Consider the following 13,990-nt stretch of genomic DNA (forward strand, 5'->3'; position numbering starts at 1 on the left):
TAATTCCACATTTACCTACAAACCTTATATCTAAGAAGTAACTAGAACACATCCACAACTTCCGGTGATTTAATACCAATTTATAGGATTAAGTAAGAGAATTTGAATTTACTTTCTCTCATTTCTTAAAATTGATTATAAGAGATGAGCGACTAATGAATAAGCGTAACATAAATCTGACTTTATTTCTTATATTTTAATTGAAATTCGTGATTAACTGCACGATGAGAATGAAATTGTCATAGTCGGATGGGTAAATAGCAAAATTAAAATCAGATTCATTCAACTTCTGTTATACAAACAATGACTTTCATTTATCTCATTATCTAATATTTCCCTAAGGTTAATTTTGGTTCAATTTTAATTTATACGTTATGAAGCTGCTTGTAAATTCAATTATGTAATAGACTTGTAAACAGTAATCGCTTTCTTTTATCGCAATATCGTTACAAATTGCTTTCAGGAGTATTATCATTTGTATTCGTCTAGTGGCCTGCTAATGCAAGCTTCCTTACTATAACTTGATTTACACGTATCAAACGTTTGGTATTGTAAAAGGTAGGTGTCTTGTGTTACATAAAATTCGACATGTTGGTCAATTGCCATCATGTCGCAACAATTTTTGAATTGTTCATAAATAAATAAATTCAATATAGATATAACAATATAGCTTATGATAAATCGTAAAAAATTGACAAATGTTGCTCTCATTAACAGTTAAATTTAAGTTTTCTTTGTTTTTTCCACGCTGCAGTTATTTAGGTAAAAAAATGATACGGTTCGTTTGACTGATCATTTGTTTTTTAAATTTTTTTAAAAAAGTATTTCTATTTTTTCCTAAATTGTAAACAACCGATCACCACATTAGTATTCTAGACACATTAATAAGTTCTACTTGAGTACCAATTTATTCTTAGAATTACAAAAATGTTATTATGGTGTGAAATGCATATTACAGGTAAACTGTAGTTAAATGGAAACGTAACTGCAATCGATTAGGATCACGTCGTTCATCCATGACACTCACTTAGGTCATTGAATAAAAATGCTTAGGTTTTGTTGAGAAAGCGTGATAAATATAAATCACAGCGGTAGCAAATCACTCGATGGTTTTACCAAAAGCTTAAACAATATCGGCTCATAAAGTTATAATTTATTAATTTATTGGCGATCTTACATAACACAGTGTGCTTCTCTTCAGTTTTAAAATAAAAAGCGACACCTAACCGAGACTGACATGGATACTTCCCTTAAATTTTAAGGTGCTAATCCTATCTCAATTCACTCCCAGGTAAATATGCCACCGGATTCCCCTCAGAAGATTGATCCCAGAAGATTTACTACCGAAATATTAATTGCCGCACCCGGAAAATTTGTGGCGGTAAAGTCATTCACAAGAATTATTGAATGGTACATTGTGCGCATTAAAACACATACTATGTGCGATGTGTTTGCCTTTGTATTTGTAGTATTCGATTTTTACTACATGCGATATGTTTTTCAAAAAGGAATTTCGATAAATAAGACAGTTGATATTGCGCATCCTGCGCATTCACACATTAATCTGATGTTTACAATATGCGATACGTTTGCTTTTACTATAAGCATCTTTGGTTAAAATGTCAAAGAAATATCTCCATAAATAAGAAAGTTGGCATTGCGCTGATCTGATTTTGACTATATGCGATATGTCTGCCTTTGCTAGAAGTAGCTGTGGTAAAAATTTCAACAAAAATATTAATAAATAAGAAAGTTGATATTGCGCAGTTTAATCGTCAAGATTTTCCTGGGCTCAGGTGCTAAAGTTATACGCTACCATTGACATTTATGGTATTAGTCAATGACGCTACCGAATGCAAAAAGAACGAACTATATATCTTGAAAACTGTAGGAGTAGTTAAGGACTCGTACAGACGGACGGACAGATAAAGTAACTGCAATGCAATAGAGTACTCAACTTCGTTGGAAAATACGCTAAAAAGTACTCGAAATGGGCGTAAAAGCGCACTTGCCGGTCAAATTATTTCGGTTTTTTCTCGATAGTAGGCTCGCAAGGGTGTTAAATTTTTCTTCATGCAGCCGATCAGTGCGTTCAGCATCATTGGTACGTTGCAATTCATGCTCCCGCTGTTTTCAAGGCATTTTTGAAGTCGATAAATTGTTTCCAATATTGCAGGCAGATGAAATGATAGCTCTAAATTTAGATGTAGTTTTTTATTCCGATTTCTGTAGTAAAGGTAGAAGTTGGGGGATTTGTTAGTGGAACGGTAAGACATTCGGTGCAATTGAAAATTGTACTTACTTGTCTATAAAGCATTATTTTCTTAAAGGATTCCGGGTGTCTGGAGACGAGATGTCGGGGATTTGGATCATACTCGCCTCTCTTAGTTCGGGCTAGTTGATTACAACTGTGAATTCAGCATGAAATCATTTTAGCATCGTGAAATTTGCAATCGGGGCATATGTTGGTGGTATTTGGGTCTTTGATTCGTAGGGCAGGAATTCAGCAAACGAATTAGCGATTGAAGATGTCCGTTTGCGTTAATAAGAAGCCATTGGGCAGGTGTTCTTTAAAATAAAGAATAGAACGGATTATTTTTGGGGAAACGTTTTTATTTATTTGCGGTTAAACACACAGCGAGACCAATGCGTGATCTCTTACAGTTAACCAATTTGCGTTTGGTCATCCGTGCGACCAGTTAATTTCTAATTTAAAATTTTGCTGATTTCGCGTGAGATTAGTAAATGCATTCGAAAATCTTCCCTTACAAATTTCAGGTGTGCCACCGTTAGCGCGTTAATGAACAAAAATGGATTAAACATGATTTTGGAATTAGTATCAGTGCCCGCAGTTAAAAAAATATTAACCAAAAGAATGAAAATGAATTGTAATGGGTAAACAAATTACCCCTTTTCTGTGTATAAAAATAGTGTTCACACTCATTTCTAAATTCCGTCAATACAATTCTTGTCTCGTGATCACGTTTCAAATATAATTAATTATTTAGATTTTTTAATATTTGTAATTAACCCAATGCCCAGTATATTATATCCTTATTCAAAAGATTTACACACTTCGGGATGCTAAAGAAAATTTACCCCACCAAAACGAAGGGTATCAATTCCACCTTACAATTAATGAGAAAAAATCACCAAAATCTGTTGTTTGGGTTCGTTTATAATTCATTAAAAATTTACAAAGCTGTACACGGAATAACATTCCGACCTCTTCAGGAACGTTAAAATGACTTTGAGCATAAATTGCTACCCAAAATCCCCACAACGATCGACTCTGTTGTACAATGTAAAAAAATTTCTCCTTTTGAAAGGTAACAGCAATCCGGAAAATTGGATGGTGGAACGTATTGTGCAATACAATTGGCCCTTTTGTATCAGATGTTAAATTTGACAACTCCTTGAAGGTAAATTTTGAAAGATGGTTTACGACACGAATCAGGAACAAACTGGGCTTCAGGTTTCTCGAAATTTAGTAGTTGTTAATTTTCCCTTTGTTTACTTAGGGCTTTAACAGCTTGCAAAATCACTAATTAATCGTCTTTAAACTTTCTACCGGTTGCCGTTTAATCCATAATCTTATTATCGGTCCGTGTAAACAAGAGAGGCGCACAAATTTGGTTAGTAAACTTTTTTTGTAATTAACCACTCTAAGTATAAACGCAATGAAACGTTCTGTACTTTTGACCACAATGCTTTCTCGGTAAAATTTATGAAAAAGTCGTTTTTAATCTGAAAGCCCATCAGCGGTACACGTATAAAATTTCCTATACTGGCAAATTTGTAAATTAGAAACCAAATCATTCTAAGCCTAAAGCGATCACGTGTTACAGTAGATAATATTTCTTTAGTTAAACAAGCAAATAATAAGAGCAAGCTGGATTGTTGTTAATTAACTTCAAATAGTAAATATATGTTTCTTTAATTTCAGTGGATGATGCAAGCGGAAGATATTCTACTGGATGGTTTTGGGGTAACCAATTTTGGACTGGATCTCAAAGTTTATGTGAAAACGTTTCGCCCGTAAAAGGAGTGATTTTGGTAAGGAACCTTAAAATTTAGACAAAATTGAGCTAAACTTAACCATTGTGGTACCTGGAATGGTGTGTGAGGTGGTTGGAGAATGAAAATCTAAAACCGGTACGGGGGTTGAAATATTGGTTCTTACTCTTTTCAAGTTAAAATTTAGTGATTGTAATAATAAGTTTAGGATTTCTTGTGACGAAAATACAAGAGTAGACCGCGTACGTAACGGAGCTGTGATTTTTAGGGTGACCTACATAGCAAGATGGCTTCACTTCAGCTTCAGTTGGACTAAATGGTTCTTTCGGTAATATTAAAAATTCATTTCTGAATCTAATCGATCTATTGCTGCAAATTGGATGATTGATGAATAATTGTAAAACTGTCGGCAAATATAAATTTCCTGTCAATTTTACAGGCTGTAATATGCGGATTGAAAGTATATTATATGATATTAGGGGTACATGATGTTATTAAACCCCCTCAGATAAGATCATGAAGTTAATAAAAATAGCTAGAGGGAAATCTTAATTAAGAGTTCGCTTTATTTCGTTGAAATCTGAGGTTGTGTTGCTTACATTTGGTCATTCTTAAGCTGGTGAAACTGACAAATTTTGAGAAGTGACAGCTAATTTTTGTAAGAGGTTATGTTAACTTCTTCGTCTACTACATTGAAATATGCTAGGTTTTCTGTGTATATTAACAGTTAATGTAATAAAAGTAGTATAATAGGTACAATACACGATAACATTTTAGGTTTAGTTAGACTTATACACAAAATAAGCGACACTTCCGTGTTAGTCTAGGCGATAAAGACATCTAACTGGACATTTTGTGGTGGAAAAGAAAAAATTTGTGGAATATGTTCAGTTAGGTGTCAGAAACAACATATTAAAAATCCCACCCCCCAGACCCTGTGCTAAAGGCTCCAGCCAACCCACCAACCCCCAAAAACCGTATTTTCGCCCTTTTTTGCTGCGATTTCTCGCGATCTATGAGGTCTAGATGAAATATTTTATGCTGAATATATTTCTCGTGAAATTTCATACAAGGTACATACTGAGAAGTTAGCCTAGGTCTACCTCTTAGTCTAGAAAATTCATAAACGAGGCCAAAATCATCAATTTTCGTGACTTTTTGCAGTTTTTTGCAAATATATCGCGACCTTTAGGGCTAGATGAAATACTTTTAGCTGAAAATGCCCCTCGTGAAATTTCTTACAAGGTAGATACTTAGAAGTTAGCCTAGGTGTACCTCTTAGCCTAGGAAATTCATAATAGGAGGCGAAAATCATCAATTTTCGTGTTTTTTTTGCGGTTTTTTGCAAATATATCGCGACCTTTAGGGCTAGATGAAATATTTTTAACTGAAAATGCCCTTCGTGCATTTTCATACGAGGTAGGTAACTGAAGAGTTGGCGTAAAGTGGGGGGTGGGATTTTTAATATGTTGTTTCTGACACCTAACTGAACGTATTCCACCAATTTTTTCTTTTCCACCTCAAAATGTCCAGTTTGCCAATTTTACAGTCTCTATCGCTTAGACTATGTGGATACACTTTAATAAAACCACTTTTGGAAACACATACAGTATACACTTGAACGCCTTATGAAAGAAGAACGTCGTAGAGAGGGATTACATTTTGCATCTCACAAGGATTGCCTTCTCCATATGAACCACCGACAGGGGAAACCCGGGGCACCTCTCGCACCTTTCATAGACCGATTCTGTCGTATCGACCGCCGATTAACTTCGAACGCTTTTCAAAACGTAGCTGTTGTAGACCTTGTCCGTTCATGTCTCCAATTGTTTTTATTGGAGAATTACTATTTAACTCGTAGTAAAAAAATGCACCTTGTCGGTCCTTTGAGATTAGAGATATTTTTTCTGACAGTACCTGATGGTAGTAATTTAAGATCAAATGATAAGTTTAAACAAATCACTGCTATCGATAAAAACACTGATTAAATTTCAGGCAAACGGCAGTGACGAGAATAGACTTTCCAATGTAACGGAGCCATTGCAATATGAATCATATAAAAAGCTATTAATGATTCATTCTCAGCAACCACAGTTTGATCTGGGGTATTTTGTCTTGAGGGTAAACATAAATAATTCTTTTACTAGTGAGGTAAGTTCCAATCACAGAACCCATTGCATCGCTTTAAAATCCATCGCTTTAGGAACGTATACTTCATATCGGATTATGCCTACCGGATGTATGCACAAACGAAGATGCCAGAGTCTTATTTGAAGAAACGTCAAGAATATCACAGAAGGTTTCACTAAAGGTGGGAGCAATTCGATCGAGACATCAGCGATATAATATGTTTGAAGACGTGACGTTTTTGCTTTTGTGGTAAGTACGATGCGAAATGTTCTTCAATGTATAAGTTAATCGTTCATTGCAGTACAGTAACTGCAGGTGTAATCGTTTTGCTTATAAGTGGCACCGCCTTTGACGTTTACATACAGCAAATGAGGAAAAAGAAGAAGACATTAGTTATTAATTGTACCACATACTCGCCCGCGGGAAATGATTTGTCAGAGACAGTAACAAAGCTTGATATGGGTATGTCTAATTTGAGAAACTATAAGGGTATGTATTTTCAGTGGGGTATGAGTATTGAGTACTGTTTGAACATCGTGCTTTTCTCCCCTTTTAAAACTGTCGGTGATTGTGGAGTTACTTATTAAATTATTCTTCTGTGGGTTGGGTATCCCCTGGGGTCGTTGGTGCGGTGTGTTCGTAATGAGTACGCCACTGGATGGTCAAAAAGGTTTATTTACATATATACATCTTAATTATAATTGGGGCCAAAAAGGGCACAGTTGTAACGGAGTTCTAATAAAGGTTTCCGCGGGTCGTCTTCGCTGATTTCCCAAGGTGGAACGTTGGCATACGCCAATGACGTGGGAGCCAGGCATAAACGGTACTTCTTCTCCGGTGTTGGCGACGGTGGCAGAGGGCTGATCGGTGGAGGTATTGGCGAGCGCCGGAGAAAACGGCGGACTGCGTTCTGCAAGCGTTTTCCTTCTGCGTGGTGCCTTCCGGTCATCGGTGTCCTCTTGGGTACGTCGCCTGCGGCTACCGTGAAGGTGGTGGGCTCGCTATGGTGAGCAGAGCTAGAGATCTTTCGCTATGGTGAGCAGAAAAACTTCTCTCCTTTGTCTCTCGATTGTTGCGGCTTTTATACAACTTGGGATCCTTTTGCACGCGCTCCCTGGGGTGCGATCACGTGCGCATCCCTTGCTTAGTGCGGTGTTTCACGTGATCGACAACCCTTACTCACGCCGTTGACGCGTGCTTGTGTTGCTGTTTCTTTTTCAGGGGCGTGCGGATTACAGTGGTGGCGTGTACACCACATTACCCCCTTGCTGGTGATGGAATCAGGTGTCGATTTGAAAACGCACCCGTGGTTTTATGGTGCGCCCGGACCTGGTTTGTATTGTATGATGTATGTCTGCCTTTGTTTCGTTAGTTGGCTCCGTTGGTTGGATTGTTTGGTCGTCGTTTTCTGTGAAAGCCGGTTTCACGCGGTCGATGGATACAGTTACTGTTCCGTTTGGCTTCTTGACGGTCACTGTTTTGTTTGACCGTTGTAGTACCGGAAAGGGTCCTTCGTATGGTGCCTGTAATGGCCGTTTTGCTGCATCGACTCTGATGAATACGTGAGTTGCTGTCTCGGTGTCCTTGAGGATGAATATCGGTCTTTGTCGATCGTGGTTGGATCCTTTGCTTGGTTTAAGGTTTCTCATATGATTACGGAGTTGCGTTACGTAGCTTGCGGCCTCGAGGTTGTTTTGCAATGGATCTGTAGTGAGGAATTCGCCGGGTAGTCTCAGGGTTTGTCCGTAAACCATTTCTGCTGCTGTAGCCTTTATGTCTTCCTTCCATGCACTTCGGATTCCAAGTAGCACTAATGGTAAGGCTTGGGTCCATGAGGACTCATGGCATTGCAAGGCTGTTTTTAATTGACGGTGCAGTCTCTCTACCATCCCGTTGGCCTGTGGGTGGTATGCCGTGGTTCTGATTCGTCGGAAACCGGCTAGCTCTTCTAATTTCCGAAATAGCGCGGCTTCGAACTGACGTCCCTGATCTGTAGTTACCTGGGTTGGGGTTCCGAATCGTGATATCCATGTGCTGAAGAAAGCTTCGGCGACTGTTTCTGCCTCGATGTTTGCTATTGGTGTGGCCTCTGGCCATCTTGTGTATCTGTCAATGCACGTTAGCATGTACTTGTGTCCTTGAGATTCGGGTAAAGGTCCAACTAAATCTATATGTACATGTCTGAATCTCTCTGTTGAGGTGGGAAATGGTGCGACTGCTGTTTTGTTGTGCCTATGTATCTTGGATCGCTGGCATTGCTTGCATTGTCGTGTCCACTGAGTGCAATCTTTTCGGATTCCGGGCCACACAAATCTTTGAGTAATTAGTTTGACTGTGGCTCGTATTCCTGGGTGGGATAACTGGTGAACGCTTTCGAAAACTGCCTTCCTGAATCTTTTCGTTACGAAAGGTCTTGTTGTTTCTTTGGATATGTCGCAAAATAATGGTTTGCTCGAGTTTGGAAGGTGGACCTTTTTAATCTGTAAACCTGTCTCCGTTCGTTGTAAACTTTGTAGCTCGGGGTCCGTGTCTTGTTCGCTGGCGAGTGCTTCGAAATCTATTCCAGTCTTGATTGTTTCGATTCGTGATAATGCGTCTGCGACCATATTTTCTTTGCCGGAGATGTGGCGGATGTCGGTGGTAAATTGTCCTATGTAATCGAGGTAACGAAATTGCCTGGGAGAACATTTGTCTGGTTTCTGGTCGAACGCGAACGTAATCGGTTTGTGGTCTGTATAGACCGTGAATTCACGCCCCTCTAACCAGTGTCGGTGGTGCTTGATTGTCTTGTAGATTCCCAATAACTCGCGGTCGTACGCTCCGTACTTTTGTTCAGTGGGTGACAATTTCTTGGAAAAGAAAGCTATGGGTTGCCATTCTTCTTTGTTGAATTGCTGAATTACTCCACCTATTGCGAAATCTGAGGCGTCGGTAGTGACGGTGAGTGGGGCATTTGGTACGGGGTGGTTTATAAGTGATGCTTCTGCGATCTGTGCTTTGCATCTCTCGAAAGCTTGTTTAGCGGTTTTCGTCCATTGGAGCTCATGGTTTCCTTTTATTTTTCCTCTCAATAATTCGTGTAAAGGTGCTTGTGTCTCTGCGGCTCTGGGGATGAATCTTCTGTAGTAATTGATCATTCCGAGCATTTGTCGTAGCTGCTTGGCATTTTCGGGTTGTGGGAAATCACGGATTGCGGTGATCTTGGCGTCCAAAGGTCTTGTTCCTTGCGCTGATACTCGATAACCGAGGAACTCGACCTCTTCTTTCCCGAACTTGCACTTCTCTGGGTTTATTATGATCCCGTACTCTGCTAGACGAGTGAATACTAGCTGTAAATGCTCCCAGTGTTCGTCTTCGTTTGCTGACGCGATAAATATGTCATCTATGTATGCGTAACAGAAATCGAAATCTCGGAGGATGTTGTCGATGAATCTTTGGAACGTTTGTGCGGCGTTCCGTAAACCGAAAGGCATATATAAGAATTCGAATAACCCGAATGGTGTGGTTATCGCAGTCTTTGGGATGTCTTCTTCGGCCATTGGGATTTGGAAAAAGGCTTTTACTAAGTCGATGGTTGAAAAAATTTTCTTCCCGTCGAGTTTTTGGGAGAAATCTTCGATGTGCTTGACCGGGTAGTTGTCGTGGACTGTCCTTGCGTTTAAGGCTCTGTAATCGCCGCATGGTCTCCATTGGCCGGTCTTTTTGGGGACGAGGTGTAGTGGTGATGCCCATGCGCTTGCGGAAGGTCTCACAATTCCGAGTTGCAACATGGTCTGGAATTCCTCTTGCGCGGTTTTGAGTTTATCTGGGGCGAGTCTTCTAGGTTTGTGTGCTACCGGCGGTCCTGCAGTGGTTCGGATGTAATGTCGTGTGTTGTGTTTGGGTTCTGCTACTACTCCCGCCGGTTGAGTTAACTGTGGGAACTTTCTCACCAGTTGATGGTATCGAGACTCTCCTGCGACTGTGTGTATTGCTCCGCCCTCGATGTCAGTTGCTTGTCCACGATGGGTTACTCCTGTTTGGGTATCCATCAGTTTCTGATTCTGTATATCGACTAGGAGTCCATAATGGGCCAAGAAATCTGCGCCAATTATGGGTTTGGGAATATCTGCAACTATAAATCTCCATGGGAAATTCCTCCTCAACCTTAGATCCAAAGTTAAGTTGACTGTGCCGTACGTATTGATTGGCGTGTCGTTTGCTGCGTACAGTTTGTATAACGAGGCTTGTCTCTTGGGGACCTTTCTAACGGGAAAGGTACACACTTCGGCTCCGGTATCTATCAGGAATTTCTCGTGAGTGTTTGGGTCGGTTATGAATAGGCGGCGGGGCTTGTTGTCCAAGTCGTTAACCGCCTCTAACGACTGGGCTTGTCGTTTCCCTGGGCCTGCTTGCAAGGTGGTCTGCAGTTCTTTGCCGCTGTGCCGAACTTAAAATGGTACCAACAGGTATCGTACTGCTTGCTGGAAGACTTGCTGCGACTTCGTCCTCGGAACCTCTGCTGCTGGCGTTCGGTTGGTCGGTTTCGCACTTCTGTCTTTAACTCGGCGATTTGTGCAGACAGGTTCTTAACTGTGTCTTCTAATGTTGTAGTTTGTACTGCGTGGACTTCGTGTGCGGCTGTTGCCGTTACTATGTCGGCGAGGTCTGCAGCTTCGCTTAACGGTGCCTTGTTCCGGACCGCTAGAATCGCTTGGGTTGTTTGCGGGAGTCGGCTGGTCCATATTGATCGGAGAAGTTCGTCGGGGACCGTGGTTCCTGCTAGGCTTCCATTACTACTTCTAGAGTTTTGGGGTCAATTGATTTGAATTTTATATTAAAGATGCTTGGGTTTTTGATGTTAGGTTTCTTTTAAAATTTTAGAAAAAGAAATGCTGTGAGAACTGCAAATGATTACATTTGGAGTTCTCACAGCATGATCTAATTTTAGGTAGATTTCATCTATGTACCTATTGTAATATATCACTTCCAAGAAACACTCGTAATTAACTTTCGTAATTATGAATCGATTTCGACAAACTTTAAAGGTTGGTGTAACTCATAAATATCTCGGTCAAGTCAATTACCCCATATTGGAACATAATGGCGGAATGAAATCGACCTACACCTGATCGGCTGAGCCGAAACATGTACTAAACTTAAATATATTAAAAGCAACAAAGAAGTACTCCTGGCTAGCTCAACAATGAAATTTCTTTCTTGGTTCGTGGCAATTTTCCCCTCTAGCTCACTCTAACGCTAACTCCTAACCTAAATAGCATCTGCATACTATTAGCAATAAATAATGATACACCATGAAATAAATGAATGAACCTTTTTTTAAATCGGAAATCGTGATCACTTTTCCTTTACATTATTTACTTTAAAATTTTTTAAAATACTTAATGAAAAAATATCAACACTACCATTATTTACTTTTTTTAAAACGCCTAAATTAATATTGTAAACCCTTTCACTTTCACTAAAAAGGAAAACCAATCTCTTCCACAAACTTTGAACTTCCGTGACTGTCGGAAATTAAAGTTCCTAGTTAAAATTGGTTTGAATTTTTTAATGGACCTTAACTGGTCTCCCCAATGACCAAAACGCGAATGAATTCCTTATCTAAGAAAACCGTTTATGGTCGCTTCGGAAATCAAAAATGACTTTCTTTTTCGTTACCGTGATAATATAGACATCCACAGTCTAGAAGAAAAAATTTCTGCAAAACTTCCATCGTTATAACGTGCAGTCGTCTCTTAGCAACTTAGCGTCGTATACATGTTTCACAGCTACCTTTGTCTAGAATTTCTACCAGTAACATAGCCATTGGGTATATTTGAATTTGCCGAGCAGTGCGCTTTCTGCTAGTGCGCGCCTGTATACAGGGTGGTTCAAATTCGCGACTCACCATTGGGATCTCTGCAGCAGTGAGAGATATAATGCAGGTTCAATGGAGGCAAAGTGTCTTCTTGTTGAGACTAAAAAAACGCTTTTGAAATTTTTGTAAAATTTTTGAAAATAATATCACCAAAGAATGTCAAATTTTGTTTTCATTTTTCCTAACTAAAACGGTCGAAAATGGACGGTTTCCGTTCGCACCTCCTATGGGTACTTTTTTCGGAGAATCTCAATCTGTTATCAGAATTTCCATAGCACACTAAATGTAGAAGTCACAGGCTACCTACTTTCATATGGACGCCATATTGGATTTTAAAGAATGAGATAATGACGTTAAGTGTGTAAATTTACAAGAAAAATTTTAAAATCAAGAATTTACATTCATTTCTTGATAAAAAATCCACGGGTAACTAGATCTTGCTGTATCAACATCACTATGATGGCGATGTTTTAGAATGATTTTTTTTGTCCTCTATCTCATTCTGTAAAAATCAAATGTTACCCCCTTAAGAACTAAGAGAGTAGTAGTCTGTAGCATCTACATCTAGCGTACTATAGAAATTTTGATAACTGATTCAGATCCGTCCATTTCCGACCGTTTAATCTAAGGAAAATGAAAACGAACTTTGACTTTTTCAGTTTTTCTCAGATATTTTCAAAGATTTTGCAAACATTTCAAAAGCGTTTTTTTAGGCACAATAAGGGGCCACGCGTGTAGGAGTTGTAACAAAGGGCTCCAGCTGAAGGAGAGTTCAAGAGCATAATAGCAAAATGAAACAAATTTAAATTCAAACTGGCCGCTACCGTTACAGTATCCCCTTCTGTTTTTTAAACGATGAAAACCTGATAAGATTTGAAATACAACAACAAAAGGAACGAGAGCTTTCCATAAAAAATTTCAAAACATCAAAAATTCTCAAAACTCTTAAAAGAAATGAAACTCTTAAACCTACTCAAAAAACCTCTTACCTAAAAATAGCAAAGTCAAATAACAAAACAACAAATTTTAAAATCGTAAAATTCAATGTCAAAAAACTGTTATAAAAACTATCCTATCCAACGTAAAAACCCTAAACTTATTCAAAAAGAATAATAAAAACAAATTATGTGCACTTCACTTCATTTTACTTTTTGTCTTTGTTAATATTCTTTAAAAAAATTCATTTCCTTCATTTAACTTGATAATAATTTCTCGTAAACACCATTCAACTTGTCTGCACTGCACTTAATTTCTATATGTATATAAAACTACTATACATATATAACTATACTTAACTTTACATAACTAGACGAAACCTAACTTCACTACACTATATACAGAGTGGCCCAACGAGAAGTATACAGAGGGCTTTTAGGGTATTAAATTTATAAATTTCGAAAAATCCTCGAACACGTCAATTTTGTATTCGAGGGGGACATCTTTTGGAATACAAATCACGAACCCAAGTCTTCACCCTTCTACGTAGGGAGCTTAACCCCTGAAATTTTAAATGGAATCCTATGGCAAATTGCACATTATTTGAAAGCCAATTTAATCGTGATTACTAATCTGCTTTGCTTTTTAAATTCTATTGATTCGTTTCGGAGATATTCGCATTTGAAATGGTTATTTTCCCCTGATTTAAGTCCTTTAGATTACTTCTTGTGGGGATATTTAAAGAATAAAGTTTATGCTACTCCGCCCGGAACATTACAAGGATTGTGAGCACGTATACCCATAGTGAAAGAATAGAATACACTATGGTATAACTCAACAATTTCGAGCGATTACCCCTGAAATCTTGCAACATGTACGGCAGCGTTTTGAAGCAAATCTTTATTATTGCATGGAAGCAGGCGGAAGGCAATTCGAGCATTTATTGAAATAAATGTTGTCTGTTTAAAGTTATTAGATATTTTTTGCACAATTTAAACATTTTTTAATACAAGGTGACTTGATCGCATTTGTTTTGTTTTTTTTTAG

At 38.6% G+C, this 13,990-nt stretch overlaps 1 protein-coding gene across 2 annotated transcripts in view; it reads left to right on the plus strand.

The window, feature by feature from the left end:
- The window catches only part of LOC116164170 (nose resistant to fluoxetine protein 6), a 31,042-nt gene that overhangs the window by 13,768 nt on the left and 3,284 nt on the right, over positions 1-13,990 (plus strand). Inside the window, exons 2-5 of one of the 2 annotated variants that reach the window (XM_031478310.1) lie at positions 3,947-4,056; positions 6,013-6,168; positions 6,221-6,396; positions 6,449-6,636. In XM_031478310.1, coding sequence (XP_031334170.1) covers positions 3,947-4,056; positions 6,013-6,168; positions 6,221-6,396; positions 6,449-6,636 — 630 coding nt within the window. The remainder of the gene's footprint in view (positions 1-3,946; positions 4,057-6,012; positions 6,169-6,220; positions 6,397-6,448; positions 6,637-13,990) is intronic. The other variant, XM_031478311.1, reaches the window with a different exon arrangement.

Source organism: Photinus pyralis, unplaced genomic scaffold, assembly GCF_008802855.1.
Source record: "Photinus pyralis isolate 1611_PpyrPB1 unplaced genomic scaffold, Ppyr1.3 Ppyr1.4_LG2, whole genome shotgun sequence".
Taxonomy (NCBI): Eukaryota; Metazoa; Arthropoda; class Insecta; order Coleoptera; family Lampyridae; genus Photinus; species Photinus pyralis.